The sequence below is a fragment of the Chelonoidis abingdonii genome, chromosome 6 (assembly GCF_003597395.2).
Source record: "Chelonoidis abingdonii isolate Lonesome George chromosome 6, CheloAbing_2.0, whole genome shotgun sequence".
NCBI classification, from domain to species: domain Eukaryota; kingdom Metazoa; phylum Chordata; order Testudines; family Testudinidae; genus Chelonoidis; species Chelonoidis abingdonii.
This window is the reverse complement of record NC_133774.1, coordinates 113,734,947-113,761,370: the sequence shown is the minus strand read 5'-3', so window position 1 is coordinate 113,761,370 and position 26,424 is coordinate 113,734,947. Positions and strand designations below refer to the sequence as shown.

Here is a 26,424-nt window from a genome sequence, read left to right as displayed (position 1 = left end):
TGTGAAGACATTAAGGGCCAGATCCAAAGCCTATGCAAGTCAACGGAAGGGCTCTTTCTGACTTTACTGGGCTTTGGATCAGGCCCTTAAAAAGAACAATATAAAGTATGGAAGAGTTTAGGAGCCTATTTACAAAAAGTCAGCTTAAAACACCTTCCAGTGATCTCATTTCTACTTGACCTGTGAAGCCTAGTCAATATTTGTGGTACACAGACGTCAATGAGAGTCTAGTTAAGTAAGTAAGGGCATCAAAGTTTGCTTTTTGACTGCTACCACAGCTTTTAACAAGAATTTAAGCTAAGAAAAGTGAAAGGTTGAATAAACCAGTATTTTGCTAATATAGCAATAAACATTTCCTGCCCAATGAATTCTGTTTTTATACTTAACACTAATCTCTAGTTCACCATGTTATCTTGGTAACAGAATAATAATTTTAGTGATAATATCTGCCCCTAAAACACCCCCAAAACCACCAGGAAAAAACAAAACAAAAAATCCAGAGAGGCTGCTATCTTTTCTGCCACTAACAGTTGAGTAGGAATCTGAGACATGCTCCACGAACCCTGCAACCATTACACTTTGCCATGTTACCTAAATCTTTTTTGATTAAAATAATGCAGATATTTTTCTATTGCTTTGATGGCAGTTTTAGAGACCCATATTTGTACTCAAACAAACAGCAAAACATGGTTCAGTGCAGAGATTCATTACAAAATTGTCAAAACTGCATGCCACTATTCAAATAACCATTTTTAATCCATTCCAGAAATTAAGGTATCAGAATTCATTCCAGCAATTAAAATATCAGGACTAAATCTTGAGGAGTGGCAAGAACCCACAACTCCCTTAGAATTTGATGAGAATTGCAGATGTCTCATCTTTGGATTTGGCTCTAAATATGGGCCAAAGTTTAGTTTTCTTAAGCCAATTGAAGCAATTCCTTAAATACAGTGGGGGCACATCATCCAGTGTAAATTTAAGTAATGTAAGTGTTAAAGTCCATGATCCTATGACAATATATACCAGTTGAGAATCTCCGCCCCCCTCAAAAATCACCACAGAGGACAACATATTAGCTAACCTGGAAATGCATTTTCCAGTGCCTTGCTACTAGTTAAGATTAATGACTACTTTATAATGTCAGTTAGATTCCTCTATGACCAAGAAAAACAAAACTTTTTCAACTCCAAAAGCTCTGCTTAAGAAAACAAGACCAGGGCTGCATAACACTGACATTTTTATTAGAATTCATTTGTAACAAATGGAACTTGTGTCAGCAAAGAACTGATTTTCATACAGACTTTCTTTCGCCACCAATGTAACGAAGTAAGAAAATAAAAAGCACGCCTTTCATTCTGTAAAACATTTACGCGTACTACTAATTAGAGGTAATTGTATTTTTTTAACAAGCCATTTTACAAGGTAATTTTTTTTTAATTTTTCAGTCTATGCATCCAAAACGAGAGCAAAGAACACAACTTTTATTATCTTTGTAAAGACACTCCAAGCTTGAATGGCAAAGCCACGTAACAGATGGGGATGACGGGACTTGCAGCCTTCTGATATCTGCTGGAGTATCAGGGCACCCCAAACGAAAAAAAACAATCAACCAACCAACAAAAAAATAAAGAAGAAAAATGGAAAAAAAAAGGAAGGAAGGAAGAATAAAAGGAAAAAAAAGCTGTTGCATTTGTTGTTGTTGCAAACTCCCCCCCCACCCCCATTTTTACATGTTCTGTGTTATTTACATACACGTAAGTGGATTTTCATAAGCAGTTCCTTACAGATGGGTTCAAGTAATAACATTATTGGGTGTAGAATCAATAGGGCAGTGCATAGTACAAAGGTATAGAAAGTGCAGATCTCCCTAGAGGGCCCTCCCTTCCCCCAGCCAGCCTCTCCATTGTCTAACCATGCAATCATTTTTAAAAAAAGAGCTAAAATAAAGTTCTGTACAAATCATTTTTATATATTTTGAGTTTTTTTTTCCCATTGTAACTAATTACAAAATTATACATAACTACACATACATAGGTAAATAATAGCACCGTACTGGTTATGCTGATGAAACCAATTCTAAGCTTGGAAGATTATGGTAAATGCAGATAAAGATGCTTCTTTAAATTAACTATAGAATGACTATACATTAGTGTACAGAAAGTGGAATGCACATCAATGATGCTAACAGAGTTATCTTTAGAAACAACTCCTGAACTGCAAGATTACTGGAATTTTTGCAGTCTCATTTGTCCTACAATACTTTCCCTCACTATTTATTTCTGATTTTTTCCCCCTTTTTCTTTAGAATTTGCAAAAGTTTCATGGAGAGAAGACTCTCTGACCTGTTAACAGCTCTGGTGTGCAACAGCCCTCCCTAGTCTGTGCTTCTAAAATGGTGTGTATATCTGACTACATTTGGCTAAAAGAACATGACTGCACTACGTAATCTGGCACTTTAATAATTCTTCAAAAGATACAAATCAAAAAGAAGAAGAAGAAAAAAGAAACATAGTGCACATTCTTCTCTGGTTCTGATATAAGTTATAGAATTTCGTTCTTGAGGTAGCCTTCTATAATACTTTTATAATTATTATTATATATATATATATTTATATTTGTTTTTTGTTTTGTTTTATTTTTTTTTCTACAAAAGTGCTCAAATACAATGCTTGCTAGTGTTTGGTCTTTCATACATTTCTTTCTACTAGTGATGGGAAATATGGAAGAAAAAATAAATCCTGTATGTTACAGCAACATAGCTGAACTATACGTATGGTTCTTATCTGACACCTGAAAGAAAGAGTTCCTTTGATTTTTGTGTGCTAACATGGAACAAGGCATGGCAGAGACCTGGGCCACTGTAAATGGCTTTATATACAGTCTCAGAAAATATTTAACATTGTTTAAAGAATTTTTTTCTCTCAAATGGAAATCTAAAGTCATTTTAAAGCATACTCTGAGGGCTAAATCCTGCTTGCCTTACCCATACTAACGGTCCCATTGCGACCAATAATTTGACTTCAGTGGGCCTACTGACGTGTACAATGAGCAGGATTTGGCCCAAAATCAAAAGAATGATGCATGAGTACAGCTAACAACAACTACAACTTACTACTAGTGTAGTCCTACATCTCTGCAATGGCAATACCATAATCATCAACACTATGGTTTATGAGAGCCAATTTGGAAGGAACCTTAAAGTAGTGGCCATGTCTGTTGTTGGAATTATGAAAGGATAAAGAGCCCTGACTACCCAAGTGTTTTGGGCTTGCATTTATTAACATCCCATATTCGGTTAAAAACCAGGAATGCGTATTATTCAAAGTGTTTTTGTACATGTGCTAAAAAGATAATGCTTTAATTGAAAAGAGTAACAAAGATATGAATTAACTAATGTAAGTACAGACATAACAAAACTTAAAGATATGCTATCAAAATAGGCATCAAATATAAGGCACTCTAAATGTGAAATAAAAATAAAAACCAGCATCTCTAAATAATGCTGTATGCCACAAAATATTTCTAATTTATTAACAGAGCAACATGAGTTTGGCTTTGCTCTGTTACACATCCTAAATGCAAATTTCATAGCACATACTATAGACAATATATGACTGAATACACTTTTAAACATCTTGATAGCTAGTATATTACAACATTCTACCCTCCTAAAGGGATATGCACTGACCTTTTCCACATGCACACCTCCTATACTTAATAATATGGTTTGTTATTGCACTATAGTGTTACAAATATTGAACTTCACTGGAAGCCTCAACCACATAATGTGTGTCTTTGTGTGACTGTGTGTATATAAACAATTTTTTTTTTTGAGTTGGGGTGAGGGTCAAATATCACTGATGTGCATTCCTCATTTCCCTTCTTACCAAGAAGCTATGGACTTTGGAAATGCAGAGATGTTCAAAAAGTACCATATGGGTTGAATGTAGTATTCTGGAAAACTTTCCCACCACTTCAATAAATCCAAGTCATGGAAGAACTGATGCATCTATATATATTTATGTGTGTATCTATCTATCTGTCTGTATATCTGTAGATATATCTAGAGATAGATATGGATAGAGAATTATAAAGAGAGCAGTGTGTGTGTGTTAGTAGCAGCTTTATACTTTGCGCCTCCCTGTTGATTCCAAAAGAAACCAAAAAAGCCCCACTTTGATTAACTGATTAAGAGTATTTCTTTTTAAAATAAAAACAAAATTAAACCAAACTGTAATATCTAAGAAGAATGTGGTACTGTAGATAAATATAGGACTGCACAAAAATGTGCAAATTTTCAATTATTTAACATTTCTACAGCAAGATATTACAGATAACAGTTCTACAGCTTAAAAAAATCTACAATTCTGAAACAAAAAATGAACAGTTATGCAACTTTTTTTTTTAAATTCACTTCATCAAATGATAAACTCTTGTTAAAAAAAGGAAAAAGTTTACACAGTTAAAAATGAAGCACAGGTCAGCAGTATCTTTACAATACTAAAAAACTAAATCAAGGACTTTCTTTTTAAACATTCCCCCATTTCCCCTAAAGTGTTATTATAAGCATTATGGTGGGAAGGGGTGATGTTGAAGCAAAGAGTCCATTTTGTTTTAAGAAGCCAGGTACTGGCCTTTTAACAAACATCTTGCACTGAATTGCAGTACTCTCAAGATTCATCTTTGCAACAATCATGCAATCCTGAACAAGATGATGGTTCTTTGCAATAATTTCCTCTTCCCTTTAATTTCAACCAAAGTTGAATCCTTGAGGTATCTGTAAATGAGATCCTTCAGACGCCTCACCAGTCAGGATTCTTTTATTATATTTCTGGTTAGGTTATTAAACTGTGAATTCTTGGTCCACCTGGAATAGTTCTTGGGTTGTTTTGTGTGTGTGTGTGTGTGTGGTTGTTTTTTTTTTTTAATATTCCCACTAATTGGTCTTTAGCTAGGAGTTAAGAAGTACTTCTCAAGCACACTGTATGGCTCAGAAGAGGCTCTCTGGATCTTAAAGGGCCTGCAGTAAAAATCCAAGATGGGTCAGGGGGTTTTACGTTGCATAGTGATCAAAGCTGCCCAGATATTCCAGTGCGGCTCGATAGCCAAACTGGTATTGATCCTGGAAGAAAAAGAGAGAGAGAGAAAAATATAAAAACCTCTTTGTTGTTTTTTCATTTAATCAGAGGCTCTGTGAATACACTATATCCCACAGAGGCCACAGCAGTTCAGTGATATCCTCCTGCTGACAGCAACAGAACACACTGGTTTGAGTTACAGTAAACAAAGATGAGTTGAGATGCTCATTGAATGCAATAACATTTTCCTTAGACGGAGCCTGCTTATTTGTGATGCGAATATATATTCATTTACTGAGCGTTTGTTGCTCTGAATGAGTACAAGAGGATTAGCAGAGAGCTTTTTGTCTAAGGGGAGTGCATTAAGATTTACCTTTTGCATTATTTCATACTGTTTGAGACTTGCTAATAAACTGTTCAAATAGCATCTCAGTGAATATGACTAATATGCTAAAACACCATATTCTGGTCTCAGTCCCTCCCAGCCCAGGTGTGGGGTGCTGCACACATAAACACAAGGTAAAACAGCCTGTCAGGAAGCACAGGGGGATGCAATCCTGCCTTGTTGTATAGTTACCAAATTATTACTGCCCAACGGCAGGAATTAGGGGCTCAGAGAGAAATGTGAAGTTAAGCACCTGATTAACAGGGTGCAGCTTATACTTCACGCCAAGTCTGCTTACACGACCTACATCCATTTTTATCTTCTGCACCTGAAAGTAAAGGTGTGGAAGTGCAGAGGGCTTGAGGTTTACTAACACTCAGTGTGAGTGCTACTCCTAGCATTTCATCTCATTTGCACACATAGCACAGTAGCAGTCTCTTTATGTTGGAGTGCAACAAACTTGCACATCTCACTTAATGTGAAAGAACAAAAGTTGTTTCTTTAAAACCTCCAAAATACTGAAGCCGCCTAGGGGACTCGTTCATGTGATGCTACAGTCTTGCAGCCCTAAGGATCTGGGTTTCATTTCACTCAGATCACAATTCAATAGCTTCCATTGGACCAGCAGTCCATATCATAACACACCCACTTCAGTTTATCTAATTTGCCATGATCATTAGTGGCTCCATCCTGCAGAGTATGAGTATTCTGGCCATGATCCTGCAAAGTACTTAAGCACATGATTAACTTTAAGCATAGGAGTAGCCAAATTGACTTCAACAGGACTAATCATGAGCTGGATGGGGACCTGAGCGCTCTGCATTTTGCAAGATTGAGCCCTAGACTTCTATTTTGTTCTGGATGAAATTAACACAGTGCATGGAAGATTTCTACTTTCAGTCTAGAGTGGAAGCACATCATCCACAAGTAAGCTAAAGTAGAAAGAGGGAAAGTATATACATTGCACAGCCCAGCATTGTATTTATGTGGACTCCACAGAAGCTTATTTTTCTATATGCTAGATTTGGTTATAGGAACCAATGGGACAGAAAGTAGATATTTTTCATTTTGCTTAAATGTACATTTTCTACAGCAATAAAGGTAATGGAAAATAAATGGAGTTTACTCTTCAATTCTGTCTCAGTGAGTTACCTGGCTAAGTGATAAAACTTTGAAAATGGTCTAATTTCATTTAAGGAGCTGCAGCGGCACAGGAGCCAGCAAACAGAGCTGTAAACAGGGGAGTTTGAGGAGAAGGTATTTGTAGCTATTTGTATTTGTATGTGTGGAGGCTGCTAGGGGCATGTGCTGGGAGAGAAGTTGAGCCTTGATTAGGGGGCAGGGCTTCTCTGATTAGAGGTCCTATAAAGGTAGATAGCTACAGCGGCACAGGAGCCAGCAAACAGAGCTGTAAACAGGGCAGTTTGAGTGGGAGTTTAGGGGAAGACTAAGAGAGGCAGGCAGAGGAACACACAGGCTACTGAAGGGAGTGTGCAGTGTTCTAGCAGTGTCTTGGTGCTTGTTGGGGGTTTGTTTTGCTGTGGGTGGTGGTGTTTTGGGTTGGTTTGAGTTTCTCAGATTTACAGGATTTAGGTGGGAAGCCTGTGACAGATACAGAAGCAGCAGTGGTAGTGACCCAAGCGGTGGAACACACTATGAAGATGACTGGATGTGGAAGCTGCGGCATGTACATGATCCTGGAGGGGGTACCTGAAAAGAGTTTAATCTGCATGAAGTGCCTCCTGATAGAGCTGATGGAAGAAAAGATCTGAGGATGCAGGTGGAAACTCTGATCAAGTTTAGAAGGCAGTTCGAGCAGCTGATGGAGCAAAGACATGATGAGGCCGAAGGGAAAAGCTCAGACTTGCAGACGGAAGCAGGACCAAAGAACTCTGAGGGGAGACTGCTGGATAAGGAAAGTGGATGGTGGAAGCATGTGACTAAGCGAACCAGGCAGAGGAAAAGACAGGCTAGTGAAGGAGCAATAGAGCTCAGGAACAGGTTTGCGGAGTTGGAAAATGAAGAAGAGGTACAGCAGGTGGTCGCTGAAGGTGAGAGGGCAAGGAAGAAGAGAAGAGCAGCTAGCCCTATAAGGATAGCGGAAGAGTCAATGCAGATGACATAAGCCCCAGGAGGATACGGGACAGATTGCAGAGGATTGCAAGGGTGAATAGGAATCGAGAGGACTTGCAGCCAGAGGGAACAGGGGATAGACCAGAGAATTGCACCATCACCAGGAAAAGGCAGGACTACGTGATTGGGGACTCCTTACTGAGAAGAATAGACAGGCCTGTAACCAGACCTGATCCAGAGAACAGAAGGGTGTGCTGTCTGCCTGATGCTAAGATACAGGATGTGGACCTGAAGCTGAAGAGGATCCTAACAGGAGCAGGAAAGAATCTGTTGATTGTCCTTCATGTGGGAACGAATGATACAGCTAGATTCTCGCTGGAACGCATCAAGGGAGACTATACCAGGCTGGGGAAGACACTAAAGGAAATCGAGGCTCAGGTCATCTTCAGTGAGATTCTGCCTGTTCCTAGAGAAGGCCAAGAAAGGTGTGACAAGATTATAGCATCAACAGATGGCTCAGGCAGTGGTGCTATAAGAAGGGCTTTGGGATGTATGGCCACTGGGAGGAATTCATGGACAGAGGACTGTTCTCTAGGGATGGATTTCACCTGAGTAGGGAGGGAAATAGACTTCTAGGACGGAGGCTGACACAACTGATTAAGAGAGCTTTAAACTATGAATTGTGGGGAGATGGTTGGGAGATGTCCAGCTAATCTACATGCCAGATTTTAACATCAAGAGGGAAGAAAAGAAAGCAAGGAAGGATATTGTCGTGGGTCAGAGAATGGACATATGGAGGAAGGGTACTGTAGATACAATTCTAATAGGTGATACTGGCGGTAGAATGTCTGGGAAAAGAATGTAAGTGAAGCCAAACAGCAAGAATTAAGATGTTTGTACACCAAGGCGAGGAGCCTAGGCAACAAAATGGAGGAACTAGAGTTTCTTGTGCAGGAAGTGAAACCGGATATTATAGGGATAACAGAAAAATGGTGGAATAATAGTCATGACTGGAGTACAGGTATTGAAGGGTATGTGCTGTTTAGGAAAGACAAATAAAGGCAAAGGTGGTGGAGTAGCACTGTATATCAATGCTGAGGTAAACTGTAAAGAAATAAGAAGGGATGGAATAGATAAGACAGAGTCTGTCTGGGCAAAAGTCACATTGGGGAAGAAAGCTACTAGAGCCTCCCCTGAGATAGTGCTTGGGGTGTGCTACAGACCACCAGGATCTGATTTGGATATGGATAGAGACGTTTTTAATGTTTTTAATGAAGTAAATACTAATGGGAATTGTGTGGTCATGGGAGACTTCAACTTCCCAGACATAGACTGGAGGATAAGGGCTAGTAATAATAATACGGCTCAGATTTTCCTAGACACGATAATTGATGGATTCCTTCACCAAGTGAACCAAGAAGAGCGGATGCCATTTTAGATTTGGTTTTGGTGAGTAATGAGGACCTCATAGAAGAAATGGTTGTAGGGGACAACCTTGGTTTGAGCAATCATGAGCTAATTCATTTTAAACTAAATGGAAGGATAAACAAAATTAGATCTGTGACTAGGTTTTTTTATTTCAAAAGGGCTAACTTTAAAGAATTAAGGAAATTAGAAAGGAGATTGGATTGGACTGAAGAACTTGGGGATCTAAAGGTGGAGGAAGCCTGGAATTACTTCAAGTCAAAGTTGCAGACACTATCAGAAGCCTGCATCCCAAGAAAGGGAAAAAAAATCATAGGCAGGAGTTGTAGACCAAGCTGGATGAGCAAGCATCTCAGAGAGGTGATAAAAAAGCAGAAAGCCTACAAGGAATGGAAGAAGGGAGTGATCAGCAAGGAAAGCTACTTATTGAGTCAGAAAGGCCAAAAGCCATGTAGAGTTGGACCTTGCAAAGGGAATTAAAACCATAGTAAACAGGTTCCTATAACCTATAATAAGAAAAAACAAAGAAATAAGAAGTGGGACACTAGAACACCGGATATGGGGTAGGATAATCTGGCGATGGCCCAATATCTAAACAATCACTTTGCTCAGTCTTAACTAGGCTACATGAGGAGCTTAAGGGATAATGGAGTAGGATGACAATGGAATGAGGATATGGAGGCAGGATATTACCCACATCCGAGGTAGAAGCCAAACTTGAACAGTTATAGGAATGACATTCAGCCGGGCCAGAAATCTTCATCCAAGAATTAAAGGAACTAGCACATGAAATTGGCATCCATTACCAAGAACTTTTTAATGATCGTAAACTCAGGGGTGTTACCGTATGACGAGAATTGCTAAACATAGTTCCGATCTTATTAAGAAAGGAAGAAAGGAAAAAAGTACGGGCCATACTACAGGACTGTCAGTTACATTTGTGTATGCAAGTCTTGAAAAAATTTTGAGGAAAAAAGCTAGTCAAGGACATTGAGATCATGGTATGGACAAATACAAATCGGTTTACAAAAACGGATAGATCGTGACAAACCAACTCTGATTCCTTCTTTGAGAAGTAACAGATTTTTAGAACAAAGGAAATCACGTGGATCTAATTACCTCAATTTCCAGTAACGCATTTGATATGGTCACGTGGGGATTATTAGCTAAATTGGAACGATGGGATCAAGATGAAATTGAAGATGGCATAAGGAATGGTTTAAGGGAAACTACAAGGTCATACTGAAAGTGAACTGTCAGGCTGGAAGAGGTTACTAGTGGAGTTCCTCACGGATCAGTGGGGACCAATCTTATTTAACTTTTATAATCAATTAGACCTTGGGCAAAAAGTGGGAATGCAGGTAATAAAGTTTGAAAATAGCCACAAAGCTGGAAGGATTGCCCAATACAGAGAAAGGACTGGGATATCATACAGCGAAGATCTGTGGATGACCTTGTAAACTGGAGTAATAGTGATAGGATGAAATTTAACAGTGAAAAGTGCAAGGTCATGCATTTAGGGATTAATAACAAGAACTATTGTTATAAGCTGAGGAGGCATCAGTTGGAAGTACAGAGGAGGAGAAGGACCTTGGAGTATTGGTTGATCACAGGATGACTATTTGCCGCCAATGTGATATGGCCAAGAAAAAAGCTAATGTGGTCTAGGGATGCATCAGGCGAGGTATTTCTAGTAGAGATAAGGAGGCGTTAGTACTGTTATACAAGGCACTGGTGAGACCTCATCTGGAATAGTGTGTGCAGTTCTGGTCTCCCATGTTTAAGAAGGATGAATTCAAAACTGAAGCAGGTTCAAAGAAGGACTACTAGGATGATCCAAAGAATGGAAAACCTGTCATATGAAAGGAGACCCAAGAGGTTGGCTTGTTTAGCCTAACCAAAAGAAGGCTGAGGGGGGATATGATTGCTCTCTATACAGATATCAGAGGAATAAATACCAGGGAGGGAGAGGAATTACTTAAGCTCGGTACCAGTGTGGACACAAGAACAAATGGATATAAACTGACTATCAGGAAGTTTAGACTTGAAATTAGACAAAGGTTTCTAACCATCAGAGGGGTGAAGTTCTGGAACAGCCTTCCAAGGGGAGTAGCCAGGGCAAAAGAGATATCTGGCTTCAAGACTAAGCTTGATAAGTTTATGGAAGGGATGGTATAATGGGATAGCTTAATTTTGGCAGTTAATTCGTCTTTGACTGTTAGCGGTAAATATGCCCAATGGCTTGTGATGGGATGTTAGATGGGGTGGGATCTGAGTTACTACAGAGAATTCTTTCCTGCATGTCTGGCTGGTGAGTCCTGCCCACACGCTCAGGTTTTAGCTGATCACCATATTTGGGGTCGGGAAGGAATTTTCCTCCAGGGCAGATTGGCAGAAGCCCTGGGGGTTTATTGCCTTCCTCTGCAGCGTGGGGCATGGGTCACTTGCTGGAAGATTCTCTTCACCTTGAAGTCTTTAAACCATGATTTGAGGATATCAGTGGCTTAGACACAGGTTTGACACAGGAGTGGGTGGGTGAGATTCTGTGGCCTGCATTGTGCAGGAGATCAGACCAGATGATCATAATGGTCCCTTCTGACCTTAAAGTCTATGATTCTAAGAGTGTGTGCGCATGCATAAAACACTAAGAGTAGGGCTGTCTAATTTTTACTGAACAAATGTCATTTTCTTACAGCAAAATGGCAGAGTGCAGGGATCAATATTAAATTTCAAATCATAAACATTTTAATGGTCACTATCAGCCACCCAAGGCTGTAGAAGGTTCTACAAATGCTTTTCCTCCCCCCTTCTCCCTCTTTTTATAGGTCTGATCTGTTGGCTTAGAACTGAGAGTGAAAGGCTCCAATTCATGACATTCAGCACCTTTTAACTTAAATAGTACTTAACTATATGATTAAAGTTAAGCATGTGCTTATGTGTTCTTTATGAATTGGGATGATTCCTGAATCAGGCCAGGAACAGGCTGGCTGGCTGTGCCCAAGACTTCTCCCTCACCAGACTGCAGATCACTAATTTTATAGTGTCCCAGGGCAAAAAGTTTTAATCTAGGGTTTTTTCCCCCCACAGGGATGTAATGCTTTCATGCCAAACAGTCAAATTTGTGTTTTATATGAAGTCTGGATAATCATAAAAACACTATAGCCTCAGTTTCAAGCCACGGGACACATTCTGCCCTCCAAATGAACAGAAGCCAACAGGGTGCACCCACAGGCTGAACTTTGCTCCCTGATTATGAATATAGATTATTAGCATGCAGGAAAAATTCAGAATGACATGGGAAATGTTTCCATCTCAAGTTTCTTCTAGAAAATAGGGTCACAGAAATATCTTATTCAGTCACCACTAAAATGGACATTTTCCAGGCTGTGCTATTTCCTCTTCACAGAATGGGAAATAGCCTAAATGCACTGCATAGGCTACATACATAGCTACAGTACTTAAGAAGGGAAAGTAAATTGTATACCTCCTATATAAATTCCTGGCTGTGGAAACCTCACTCCCATCACCTCCCATTCCTAACCTTGCATCCACCCAGCCACCTACAATGCATATGTATGTTGTTCTTCTCACCTCTGTCTGTACCATGGCTGGCCGTTGTGTTCTTAACATTTTGACTGTCTGGAAGATATCTACAACACCTTCATATCTCATTCTTTCCAACACGATGCTCAGGGTTATGAATACTCCAGTCCTCCCAACACCTGCACTGTTGCAATAAAAAAGGAGTGTTAACTGACAGTTAAAATGTTGAAAGAATTGGCTGATTATTTAGCTGTGGTCATCTACATGGAAAAAGGCTCTATAAGCAAAATGTCTGTGTGGAAATTATACACATTGACAAAGTGACCATTCTCTGGCAAACTCAAATTTGTACTAATGTACTTCCAATGAAAGTTGGATAGTCAGGAAGCATTTTAAGTGATTTTGTCTGTGACCAAGAATATACAGTGGTCAGTGTGTGGTAGGGGAAAATGAGAGGGTTCACTGGCCTGCCAATAGTCTAACTGGAAATGAAAAAAGAAATGGAAGCCAGAATTTAGGCTACTTCTCTGTCCTTATCTCAGCTTGATTCAGTCTTGTTACATATGTTCTGAGACCCTTGAAATATGCAGGGGTAAGTTAGGGACAGAGCACCAGCCTTATATTTCAGTTTTTGTTTTTATCATTTAATGAAGAACTTAACATAATTTTCAATATTCTCACACACAATGTAATATAAATACGATGTATGTGGAAAAAATATAGCTTGTTTTGAAGAGGAATATTACAATGCTTACTCTTCATGTACAACAAATTTGAGAACTGAAACAAAAATGGATGGCTCTTTTAAACAAGTCCGATTGTTTCCAGACCTAGTATTTTTCAACTCCTTATTACTTTAAGATAACTATTTAGAACTTTTTAAACCAGCAAGAGGAGCGAATTAATTCATGCTGTTGTGTTCTTGAGAAGCAAGAAAGCATCTGGAGAGTTAGTTAATGAGGAAGACACTGAATAATATGAAAAATCTCCACATTTTCAGATCCTAATTAAGCAGCAAGTGTAACGCTTGGGTAAAGTCTGCGGAAAATGGATGGATTCATTTACTTTGGGCTGAAGCTGACAAGCATATTTAAACAGCGTGGCATCTTCTCAAACAATGTTTAGGATTTCTAAAGAGTCATAACAATGATGTAAGTACAAGTCCACAATACCTCTAGCAGCGTTTAAAGACCTAGCTCATACAATGTGTCTCAAGCAAAGTGGTGAGCTCAGTTCTGCTATGACAGTATATAAAAGGGCTAGCCATGTTATTCATAGGGTCCTCTGTTTAGTAAAAATCACAGGGCCTTCGGCAGAGTTCCATAACCCAGATAGTTCCTCAGGGTTGGAAAGGATGCTTTTCATTAGGGGCATGCAGTAGAGTTTTAACAGTTAGAGAAGGGGCTCATAAGTGTTTTATCAGCTAGGAGAAGGCAGGGGGAGGAATTTATCTTTAAAGGATTGTGTGTGTTGGGATCGGCCGCAGGGTGGGTAAGGTGTTGGAAATCTGCTGAGAGAGGATGCTGACAAAGAAAGGGCCACATTAAAATCACAGGATCCTGCATGGCCACTAAGCTGGCACATACCTACGTCTGGTCCCAGTGTACACTATTTCTACTGAGCCTTGGATTTCAGGAAAAGTCCTTTGCTGACCTACCTACTTTTTAATTAACTGCCTAATGAGGTTAGAAAGTTTTAAATAGTAACACATTGATTTGTATGTAAAATTCCTAGAGAAGGAAAAAAATCACTCAGTGTCAGAGTGGTAGGTAAGTAAACCACAGAACAAATATATAGAAGAGAGAAAAATTACAGGGAACCAGGGAGCAGGAAGTTCAGAGAGTGAGGAATTTCCCTGGTCTTTTCCTTTACAAATAAATCCCTTGAAAACAGGTCAGAATGCAGCTCATAAGCATTTTTTTATAAGAGGGCTGCAGGGGTGAGATTGAGCTATGTAGCAGTGAAGAGTTTGTAAAGAGGTGGGTTTGAAATGCTCCAATTCATATGCACAAGATCTTGATTCTGAATGATTCTAATAATGACAATTTAGATGTCAGCAACGTTAACTATTTTGTTGCTGCTAAGGCATCCACGAACGAAGAGGTATAATCTTACTGGGCCTGATCCTGTTCCCACTGAAGTCAATGGTGCAACTCCCATTGACTTACAATGGCACAGGATCGAAGCCCATAATGATCTTCATAATTTATTGTGAGTGGCATCTCATTTCAACATCATGTGTGTGCAGAGCTTGGAAAGAACTTAAAAGGGGCCACCATTTGTTTTTTCATCTGAGCCCACATAAGGGGCCAAACATTGCCCACTACTCCCTTGGCACATAAATCCCTAAGTCACCTAGGGTGGGATAGGTCTAATCTTGGAGAGTCTGTGCAAGATAATTCATTACCCCCTACGCACCACAGAACTCTGCTCTGCAGTGCCTTTCTTCTTAGCAATATGTAGCAGGTATTTAGGGACACAGCAAAGGCGGGGTTTAGATGGTCCAGCAGATCCACTATTTAGGGAAACAGAGGTCCCAGCTGCTACTAAAGTCCACCAGGGCAGTAGAGCAATTGTGCATCCAATCTTAACTAAGGGCTGTTGCTGGATTTGGCAGGGCTAGGATATTTCCCTTTCCGTTCTTGTTTATATATACCCTCTACCAAACCTCTACTTGGCCTTTGCATGGGAGAAGAGGGCATTATTCAGCCCATAGAAAGAAACTTGCACCTGTATTAATTGCCCCCCCATTAAATAAACAATACAATTTAAACTATCAAAAATACACTTTAATGTTGCAAAATTAATTTCTAAAATCCTAATGGAATTTATAGAAAGCAATTTATTAAGAGATCAAAGATAAATATATTATCTTTAGCCATCTGCTAGAGACTTTAGAATATTGTAACCAAAGCAAGTTGGCATAAAATAATAACCCCCCTCCCCAGACACACACACACTCAGGATTATTTCTATGGCCCTGATCCTGAAAGCTGCTGTCATCCTCAATTCATTATAAAAGGAACTGAGGGTATTCAGCACCTCCTAAGAGGGTAACTTCTACATTCTGAGCTTTTAGCTTAGTCAAAAAACACTGACTTTACTGTGGACATAGTCTCTGAATGCAATGGTTACTATTATACTGGATTGTCTAATGTAGAAATCATTTTTCTTTGGCGATTACTTTGATGATTATACCCAGCCTGCTACTCAAGGACATATGGCACATTTACTGGTAATGATCACCATCACCCTAATGGCCTCACTGCTAATTACTATTGAAAACTCTATAGTAAGGCATTTCCCACTGTGTGCTGAATGCAGCATAGACCAGGGTTGTTTTTATCCTGTGGCAAAGATCATTTGTAAGGAAAAAATCATGTTTCCTCTTATTTCAGTGGCACCTTTAGTGTCAGAATGGGATTACACCACAAAATAGTTTCAACATTACTGAAATATAGGGGATAAAAGGTATTTGCATTAGATTGTTTTATTACATTTCTGATAGTTCATCTGGGAAGTCATTCCATTCATCTCTACATTTTCACACCAATTAGCTACCCCATAAAGTCAACTTTGAAACTTAAAATATCTTCTTAATCAAGAAAAACAATCAATCTGCACTGAGGTTTTTTACTTACCTACAATGAACAGAGATCGGTCCATCCTGACCAAACTGCTCTTTTGTTTTATGAACTTGGCCTATGAAGTCAATAAATCCTTCTCCAGACTTTGGCACTCCTTGTTCTGGCCAGTCAGTGAACTGGAATTGCCTCACTGTTCGGGACTGGCCATCCTTTAATGAAAGACATACACAGTATACCACAAAAGAATGTGCCAGGAGTTGAAAGTCAGTCAGTCAGCAAACCAGAACAGCAATTTTGAAAAATGTACATTGGGAGGTTAAAAAATATGCAAAGAGCAAAGATGGCTAAGATCACATTTACTAAGATGCTTCCAATCACAATGCTGATGAGCTTGTGTTTTTCCTCTTGTTTTGCAGTTATTCCACATTGACATAAAAGGGCAATTTCATTAACTACGACAATGCTCAAACTACTCTCAGCATTGGCTAGAATATTGTCTGACATTTAGAGCCTGGAAAAAGAGAGTTTGAGGACAAGGAAGTTGGGAGCTAGTTAATTGGTGGGATTTTTTTTTTAATTAAATGCTTGTGAGAAGTTCTGGATTTATAGCCAAGATTCAAATCCTCTCTTTATTTGGGGAAGTTCTATGGCCTGTGTTAACAGGATGTCAGATTAGATGATCACAATGGTCCTCTCTGTCCTCGGAATCTATGAAAACAGGTACAGGATGGCCAGCGGCAGTGCAAGCTTCCCCATGCTACCTGGCCAATATGCTTCAACCTCTGCTTGGCTGGGCCATCTCTACAGGAATCTCTACAGAAGGTAGTTCATTCCCATTCAGTCCTTTCCTTCTCTGTTAAAGCTACCACTAAGAATTCTAGGTTTCAGAGCAGCAGCTGTGTTAGTCTGTATCTGCAAAAAGAACAGAAGTACTTGTGGCACCTTAGAGACGAACACATTTATTTGAGCATAAGCTTTCATGGGCTACAGCCCACTTCATCAGATGCACAGAATGGAACATATAGTAAGGAGACATATATACACATACAGAGAATGTGAAAAGGTGGGAGTTGTCCTACCAACTCTAAGAGGCTAATTAATTAAGAGAAAAAACTTTTGTAGTTATAACCAAGATAGCCCATTACAGACAGTTTGACAAGAGGTGTGAGAGTACTTAACATGGGGAAATAGATTCAATGTGTGTAATGGCTCAGCCATTCCCAGTCTCTATTCAAGCCTAAATTGATAGTGTCTAATTTGCATATTAATTCAAGTTTAGCAGTTTCTCCTTGGAGTCTGTTTTTGAAGTTTTTCTGCTGTAAAATTGCCACCTATAGGTCTGTTATTGAGTGGCCAGAGAGGCTGAGAATGCTGGTTGTGATCGTGTTCTTTTGTGATGTGGACATCTGTCTATTAGGAGCCAGACTGAGATCACCAACTCATTTCACATACACTAAACATCCACTGACTCACAATGATTATCAGTCACTAGCAACTTGGACTGGACTTAAACTAATGACGCAATAGATAGAAGATTCCATCTCTGATTGCAAATCTATAGGACCTATCCATGCCTCTGTGGTTACTTTCTTAAATGAAGATTAGCATTATTGCTTATTAAAGTTGCATATACTGTAGCATTCTTACTTCTGGAATAAAGCCACAAGTACTGAAGTCAAATGTAGACTTCACTTCATGTTTAATGCCTGGTTAACATTTAAATGGCTAGTAAAGTAAGTGCAAAATGCAGTGTAACACAATACTAGGGAATATAGTTGTTTTAAACACTCAGATGTTGTGCTTGCTGATTTTGAACACCGTCAATCTGTATAAATTGTGACTTTTAAAAGGATTGACACACATTGAGCTACTGCTGCTAACCTTCATCCCTTCTGGACACCTTACACTTCCTGAAGGCATCCACTTTTCTGCCATGAAAACAGAAATAACATATGCCATGTCACCATGCCTTTAGGCTGTAACTGTGGCATTGTACGAGGAGAGGAAAGAGAAAACTAGCATCAGATGCCATTTCTTCAAAATGGTCTTTTACAGGGTGAAATCAATGGATCATCTAAACAATTATGGGAATCCCCTAAAAAGCAGATTGGAAGGTAGAGGCCAGAGGAGTTTCCCACCAAAATATTTAGCCATGATTACTCTGACAACTGAAATATAGGTCATTTAAAAAATTTAACAAAACAAAAAGCAATAATTTGTTCCTATTTTTCTACTGGTACTTTGGGGCTTTCTACCTCTCAGGTCTACAAATGTGTGGGAAAAACAGGGAGCTTATACTACAGCACTCTCACTAAAATCCAGTGAAACAACAAAGACATTGTTTAAGCCTGACTCACCAATCCTTAGTGTTCCCCTCAAAAAACCTCAGTGACAGTGAGCTCTCTAGTGTTGAAGAATTTGTTTAATCCAATTTAAATAAATGCACCCAGTGAGCACAGTTTGTGTGGTTTTTTAGAGCACTACACCCCTTAAGAAGCCCAACTTAAGCTATTTGCTAATGTTTCTTACAAAAATGTCATTTTCCCAGGATAAAACTCTCTTCCCTTGTAATGGCCTCCATGGTATCATTCCTCCCTTGAAAGACGCACTACAATGTACCCTCCAAAGCCACTATAAGTGCAATTCCATAAACCAACTGACAAGAGGTGCTCTAGCAACAGAATGGCTCACATTCTCTCGAGCAAACAAGTGAAAAGAAAACCTCCTATGTGACACTGGGGCAACATCCTAGCTACCGCAGATGCCGACTGTGTCATTTCCCAGAGGTGCTCAATACCTACCCCCCCCACCCTCCACTCCTTCCTTTCCCCCAGACTCCACCCACCCCCGCTCCACTCCATCCGGCCTCTTCCTATCCCGTTCCACACCTTTCCCTGAGCATGCCCTGCCCCCAGCACCTCCTGAACACTCCTGAACAGCTGATTGCAGTGGGCGGGAGATGCTGGAAGGGAGGGGGAAGAGCTGATGAGCAGGGCTGCCGGTGGGTGCTGAGCACCCACTATTTTTTCCCTGTGGGTGGTCCAGCCCCAGAGCAGCACCCATGGAGTTGGTGCCTATTCTAGATATTAATGAGGGAGATAGCAGTCTTTTAGTGTTCCTGTGCTTAGGAAGCATCTACTGGACCAACATTATCTTTAAATTTAAGACAAAACTCTGCTCAGGTGGTGGCTGGAAAGATCACTAATTTCTATCTCAATATTGTGAAACATACTTGTCAGTAAAGGTTTAACTTTAAAGGGGCCTATCTGGGACAGGAGTCTGTAAAACCTGTTCCTATCCTGCTTTAACAGCAATTAACAGAACTTACATGTTATTTAATAATTATACCATAGTTTATAAAGTCACTCTGATGATTGTAGACTAGCATGAAAGTAGATTGGGAATGGATCTGCAATCTCTTCTGTTATCTCTTCCCTATGCTGCTGGCATTATAAATGGTGTGACTTTTTTTTAAGTGAGATATCTTTCCCTATAGCAGTCAAGTTCCAAGTATAAAATTTTATTAAAATCTTTATTTAAAAATATTTGTAACAGTTTACATAGACAGAGTAAAAAGTGCTGTTTTCAACACTCGAACATTCAAATTGCTGTGTTGAGCAAAAGAGGTCCAGGTTACTTTTAATGTGTAACCCTACTGATTGACTGATCATTTGGACTTCTATTTTGCCTCTCACCAGGGCTATTCAACTGCCTTTCAATGAGCTTATAGAGTATATAATGCTCTCTTATAGATATCACTAATAGGCTAGTGCTGCATGAAACTGCCCCAAGTTGATGATCCTCATAGTTTACTGAGACAGTGGGTGTAAAGCAGTTAGAAATCATAGATTGGAGCAGTTAGGGAGGTTACCTGGACTTTATGACAGTTCACCGTGCAATACAGTGATAACACCTACAAAAGCAGCCTGTTGATGATATTATCAACTTACAAAAGACATTACACATCAAAGGGAGGAAGAATGGTAAAACCAATAAAGTGTTTATTCTGCTCTGGATATGCCAGTGATTTAGTTACATAAATTCCATTATCGTTAGTGTAAATTAGTCATGTAAATTAGTCATTGTAAGCACTCCATACAATGAGAAGAGAATAGGTCTGAATTTAGTATGTGCTGAGCACCCACAATTTTCAGTGAAGTCCATGGGAGCCGTAGGTTCTCATCACCTTGGATAATCAGACCTATACCTCTCTAAGATTGTCAGTTAGTCATTTAACACAAGTGGAACCATTAGGGCAGCGCTGTCTTCAAAACTAGGGAAACATTAACATTAAGGGACTCTGGAGTGGCACAACAGGATTGGTGAGGTGTACTCCTCACAGGTTAAAGCAATGAACTTTTTAGCAGGTGTGTTAATACTAAGGCGAGGCAAGCTATTTGTGGCATACAAGTTATTTGATAACTTTTGCCCTTTTATCAATTTGCAAGCTAACCACTAATTCTTACAAACAATGTGTTTGTTAAGTTGAAACTCTTTGATGAATACCATGTGAATGCATTTTACCCTGGGGATTGTTTGCAAACGATCCTCTTCAGCTACATCTTTGCTCCTCACTGACTGTAATGTGTGACTGGTTACCCATGTCACTTGCATATATTCCAATTTAGGAGGAACAGAATGATTTTACTATCTATCTACAAAGGAGGTCACCTTGGTATGAGCCGCTCCTTCTCTGGCTTTGTCACCTAGAGATGGGTCATTTATATGAACCTCACTCTATTTTGGTAGTTCACATAAAGTGGTAACCAATCCAAACTGTACCTGTTTTTGTCTTTGCAAAGTCAAATTCCAGCCTCTTTAGCCCAATACTAGTCTACCTGTGGTTAGTGAAAATGCCATTTAGCTAACTGCAACAAAGAGTCTTGTGGCACTTTATAGACTAAGAGACATATTGGAGCATAAGCTTTCATGGGTGAATATCCACAACTGTTTCGAGTGTCTAATCTACCTTTATCTGTAGCCTATGTTAGCATCAGCAATCTAGTCATAATAATAGAAGGAAATCATAGATTCACGGATTATAAGGCAGAAGGGATCAGTGTAATCATTTAGCCTGACCTCCTGTATAACTCAGGCCACAGGACAGCCCTGAATTAATTCCTGTTTGAACTAGAGCTTATCTTTTAGAAAAACAGCCAATCTTGATTTAAAAATTGAAAGTGAGAGAGAACCCACCACTTGGTAAGTCATTCCATTGGTTAATTAATCTCACTGTTAGAATTTTGAACATTATTTCTATTTTACATTTGTCTAGCTTCAACTTCCAGCTATTGGATCATGTTATACCTCTCTCTTCTGGATTGAAGTGCCCATTATCAGTATTGGTTCCCTATATATGTAATGTCTAATTTCTTGGGTATGGATCTGGAGCGCTTAGTGATTTTATTCCTTAGAAGTACAGCATCCTGCTATGTTGCTGCAATCAGCTACAGTGCTTCCAAAAATGGAGCAGGGTAGGGGTTTCCCTACCATACCATGTGACGTGTTAGAAATCACAGTATGAGGATTGTCAAAGATATTCCTATAAAAATAAGTCTATATACAGTTAATTTTCCATCAGTGCTGAACCTTGGACTCAGCAGTCCAGATAAGGAATGCATAATGCAAATTAGCAAACCAGGGTCATGGCTGTATAGCTCTTCTCTGCAGACATATTAGAACGCTAAAGAGTAAGCTATGCCAAGAATCAAATTATAATGTGCAAAGCTTGTCAACTTTTCTTAAGAATGCTGTTTGCTCTGCTGTTTTTAAATCGCACCATATTAACCTTCAAGCATGCATGATCTAAAGAGCTGTGCAGAACAACAACATATTTACAGCCTTAAGTGATGAAAATTCCAAAAATAAGTATCAAGCAGGGTCTGGAGGAAGAAATGAATAGGAACATGGCCTTCTAATCAGCTAATGCTTTTCAGCACAAACACATACACAGAACTTTCCAAAAGTTGTGCTGCCCAGATATTATGTTTGAATTACAGCCAGTTGTTCTCTTACAAGGTTGTTATTATCTTTCCCTTCTCTTTGGCTATTGCTTAGGTCTGGGAATCAAGAATGTCCCTAAGGCATTGCTGATAAAAAAGAAAAGGGAAGAGACTGGACTCCTTATAAACATAGAGAAAACAGAATTATGTTGAGCTAACTTACCCTGGCATCTGTGACCTTGAATTCCCTTAAGATATACTGTGGCATGTTGTACTCTGCCATGGGATCCACCACAAAGTACTGATATCTGGCTGAACGCTCTGCTGGCCAGTACTGGTGGCATTTTTCCTATTTAAAAAAAAAAAGTCCAGTTCCGTGTTACAAATGACGATGTCTTCATCACCGAGGATTGTTATAATCTGTTTTAATTATAGCAAATTCAGTGCTCATGAAGAACGCTATTACTAACAGAACTAAAACCTAAATTCTTCTATTTATCCATAAAACAGATACAGCCCTGGAATACGTCATTGCCAGTGTCTCCAAACTGCCCTGCTGCTGGGCTGTCGCATCAGTCAGAATGCTGAAAAACGGTTTTGTCCCACCAACTTTCAACACCGTGAAGAAGGGCTGCAGCTGCCACCTGGCGCTTTAGTATCAATTTTGATGGCAGTCTCGCTGGTGTGACTTGACACCTGCCCACTAAGAACTAGACTTAGATCAGCCACTAGCCTTTTTTTTTTAATTTTAACTACTCTGTTTCTTATATTTTCCAATAAATACAAATTTCTGAAAAGGACTGAAAAAGTTATCTTCAGGCCTCCAGTTCACAGGTCCGCAATGAACTTGACATATAGCTTCTGAACTGCTCCCTGCACACCAGCTGGATTGTTATTTCTCAAAAACGATCACATAGTGCCTCAAAATCTGCAAATCTTGGTGATTTCAGTTCATAAGGGCATTCAAATCTTAAAGCCATTTTTCCTTTCCTTCCCTTCATTTGCCTCAAGTGCTCCTTGACCTCTGAGGATCTAGCCTTTTATAGCTATTATGAATTCCCTGCGCCACCTAGTCTTCCAAATATAAAGCCTGATTCTGATATCACTTACCATACACCAAGTTTATTATACTGGTACAATTCTACCACTTCTGTAAACTAGTTCAATCCTTCTATGATACCAAGAGGAAGCTTAATGAGATTTAATACTGTAAACAAGCTGCTGAATCTGCAAAGGTCAGCATAATAAGTACATAGGAAAAGTTGGGATGTAAAGAAACCAAGAAATGGAACAGCTAAGACTTTTAGCCTCTCCTATCGTGATTTAATTTTATTGTTCAACACGATCACTGATCTTTATCGCTGATCTTTACTTTTGGGAGATTTTATAGGAAGGTGTGAATTCTCCTAAAGAAACAAAGTTTAAAGGCTATTAAAACAATACTCACTCTGCCCATTTCTCGCAGTTTAGTAAGCATGACTATGATTGTGGAGTTATGCTCCCAGAGCATCCTCCAGAAATCTTCAGTTGTCTCTGCCAGAGGTCCCTGTGTAGCTATGTAAGCTTTTTGTTGCCTACATCAAAAACAAGGGAAAAAACCCAAAGTGATGACTCTCAAATGCTCTCTGTTTATATGTAAATGTTACATTAAGACAATATAAATTTGAGGAAAAGTAAGGACAAGATATATATTATTAACGGTAAGCACGTTAAAAACCTATTAAGATTGCCTAATCAAACAATGGCATTTTTTATTTTTAGAACTTTGTGAAGGAAATTGCTCTGTTAATATTATGATGTATGTCTTTATCATTATTATTTAAATTTTAATGCAACTCTAATAGCTCAATTTTGTGTGTCATAAAAAGCACTTAGGAAACACTTAGTTGTGCTTCTTCATTTTGTAGTAATGACTGTCGTACATTCTATTAGGTTTATGAATTATAGCACCGCACAGCTTCTTTATTAACTCATTCAACAGCTTAATGCCTCCAGCAAAAGTGAAGAGGGTGCAGAGGCTCAAAAAACCCTTAAGAGTCATATGGGCTGCCACACGCGGTCTTAATACTGCCCTAACTAATGGCCATATTTTTCCTTCCACAGGTGGAGGGTGCCAAACTGCCAGAATCTGCAGTGGGGCAGTGGTGCATAGAAGGGGAAGCTATGATTCTGAGAATGCTTCCTTTCCCGCCTAATCTCACAGGAACCCCTCCGGTTCCACAAAGATTTAAGGATGGAGACAAAAAGGAGCCACTCTCTGTACCATGCTGACTCAGTGGGTAGTCAAACATATTGGAGTGGAAGCTAGTACTACTCCAAGCAGCATTAGCATTTAATGCATCCCCTTCATGGCTTGTGCAATGAAGCCGTTGGATTAATCAGCCAATGACACCTGACTCCTGAGGAAACGTTGTAATGGTGGTAGCTCAGGGGAGGGTTTGGAAACTGTGTGTGGATAATGGCTGCTTTGGTGCAAGGCCCTGGCCTTAATGGGTTCACAACAAGATCCACACAGATCTCAGGGTATCCGCTGCTTTAGGTGGATAAATCCTCTGTCTTTTCTTTCCCTGCCTCTCTTAATGGAACACTCAGGAAAAAATTGAGGTCCCAATTTAACTATGTGTTTAAGCAGAAGATTAAGCTAGCACACAAGCAATCCCTTTGACTTATGAGTACTCCTGTGCTTGAAGTTTGGCATGATTATTAAAACTGAGTTCTCTGCCAAAAACAGTTTTTCCTGCACAGTGAGGTGCATAGAGGTGAGAAAACAGTTCTGTGTCTATTATTCATTAATTAAAAATGAAAACCAACATGGAATGGTGTCACATATACAAACAGTGCTGTTCTGAATTTTGTTGCAATTTACTGTCATTATATAAATGTATATGTAAACTTTGTAAAGTTTTAAACAGTTCACATCACAACACACCAATGTTTAGTACCTGTATCCATCAATAAAACTGGCATTGATATAATCAGAGCCTTCTACTCCTCGGATCGGCTGCAAACATACCCTCGTTGATTCATATGGCATAATATTAACAAGGCGATTTTTGAATTTATTACATGGAAGGTTGGCACTGATGAATCTTGAAGTATGAGCTTTAGAGCTAGCTAGACGCTGTTGAACAGAGAAAAATAAATTGAGGAAAAATATGACAAAAACCCAACAATTTCAGTGTCTGATTTCTGATTTGATTATCTCTGTTTTGGCTGATTAAAAATTCCGTTAATTTTAAATGGTTATTTTCCTACATTCTAATTGTACTAACTAGATATTTTTTAATATCTGCTTTTTTAATACCATGGTATATCTTTAACATTCTATTTATACTTACAAAAAATATTAGAAATATTAAATATCATGAACATGAATAACAATCTTTTCTAACAATAAAGGAAAAGCTCTATGGAAGATACTTGTCTGGATATTAATCAGGGTTAAAAAATTCTGTGTAAAAATGTAAGGTTCTTTTTCAAAATACCAGCCCATAATTGTAAAATTCTAGCCTCAGGAAAGAGCCTGAAGTTCCTAGGATCAACCAGTGTACTATTTAGCCCAAAATGTTTACCCCAATACATTTTTATCTCCCCATTGCATACAGTACCTTAAATTCCAGTTCCATTCCTGTGACATTCTCTCCTGTTTCTATCTGTGTCAGCTTCTGAATATATGCATACAGATTTCTGGCTGGCACTTCGGTATTTCCACATGTCACTGCTTCCAGCAGTGCATCATGGATAAAGATGTATTGGTCCTCTGTTTGAACCATGTAATTCCTCTGGGCTCTCATTAGAGTTACGTGGCCATAAATATCTACAGTCTTTTCATGCTTTATTCTCTCTAACATGGCATCTATTACAATGAAGCAGCCAGTCCTGCCGACTCCAGCACTAAAAGAGAACCAAATATGGGATACAAAAAAAGTGAAGGAAAAGGATGTTTAATTTTACACAATTTGTATATTTTTATGGCATCCACTTCAGATAACTTCAAAGGTTAAGACACGGGAGTGACTCTGGGCTTTTCACTCGTGCATTAATATTAACTCCAGTTACTATAAAGGGGCCCTACGGTTGAAAGAGTTGAGCTCCCTCAGCTCCCATGGTAAGCTGCTGAAAGCATTAACCACTCTGCAAAAGGCTTAGGCCTGGTCTACACTACTCGTTTTAACCAAATTTAGCAGCGTTAAACCGATTTAACCTTGCACCCGTCCATACAACGAGGTCCTTTATATCGATATAAAGGGCTCTTTAAACCGGTTTCTGTACTCCTCCCCGACGAGAGGAGTAGCGCTGAAATCGGTATTGCCATGTCGGATTAGGGTTAGTGTGGCCGCAAATCGACGGTATTGGCCTCCGGGCGGTATCCCACAGTGCACCATTGTGAC

General features: G+C 39.3%; 1 protein-coding gene across 36 annotated transcripts in view; it reads right to left on the bottom strand.

Moving 5' to 3' along the window:
- Nucleotides 1-1,220: 1,220 nt before the first annotated feature.
- The window catches only part of PTPRD (protein tyrosine phosphatase receptor type D), a 1,348,190-nt gene continuing 1,322,986 nt past the window's right edge, over nt 1,221-26,424 (bottom strand). For all 36 annotated transcript variants that reach the window (XM_075067326.1, XM_075067339.1, XM_075067332.1 and 33 more), the window contains 7 exons: nt 25,642-25,927; nt 24,976-25,154; nt 23,481-23,607; nt 22,257-22,382; nt 16,146-16,300; nt 12,553-12,688; nt 1,221-5,122 (listed from right to left, as the gene is read on the bottom strand). In XM_075067326.1, the coding sequence (XP_074923427.1) occupies nt 5,054-5,122; nt 12,553-12,688; nt 16,146-16,300; nt 22,257-22,382; nt 23,481-23,607; nt 24,976-25,154; nt 25,642-25,927 (1,078 nt within the window). In that variant the 3' untranslated portion in view covers nt 1,221-5,053. The remainder of the gene's footprint in view (nt 5,123-12,552; nt 12,689-16,145; nt 16,301-22,256; nt 22,383-23,480; nt 23,608-24,975; nt 25,155-25,641; nt 25,928-26,424) is intronic.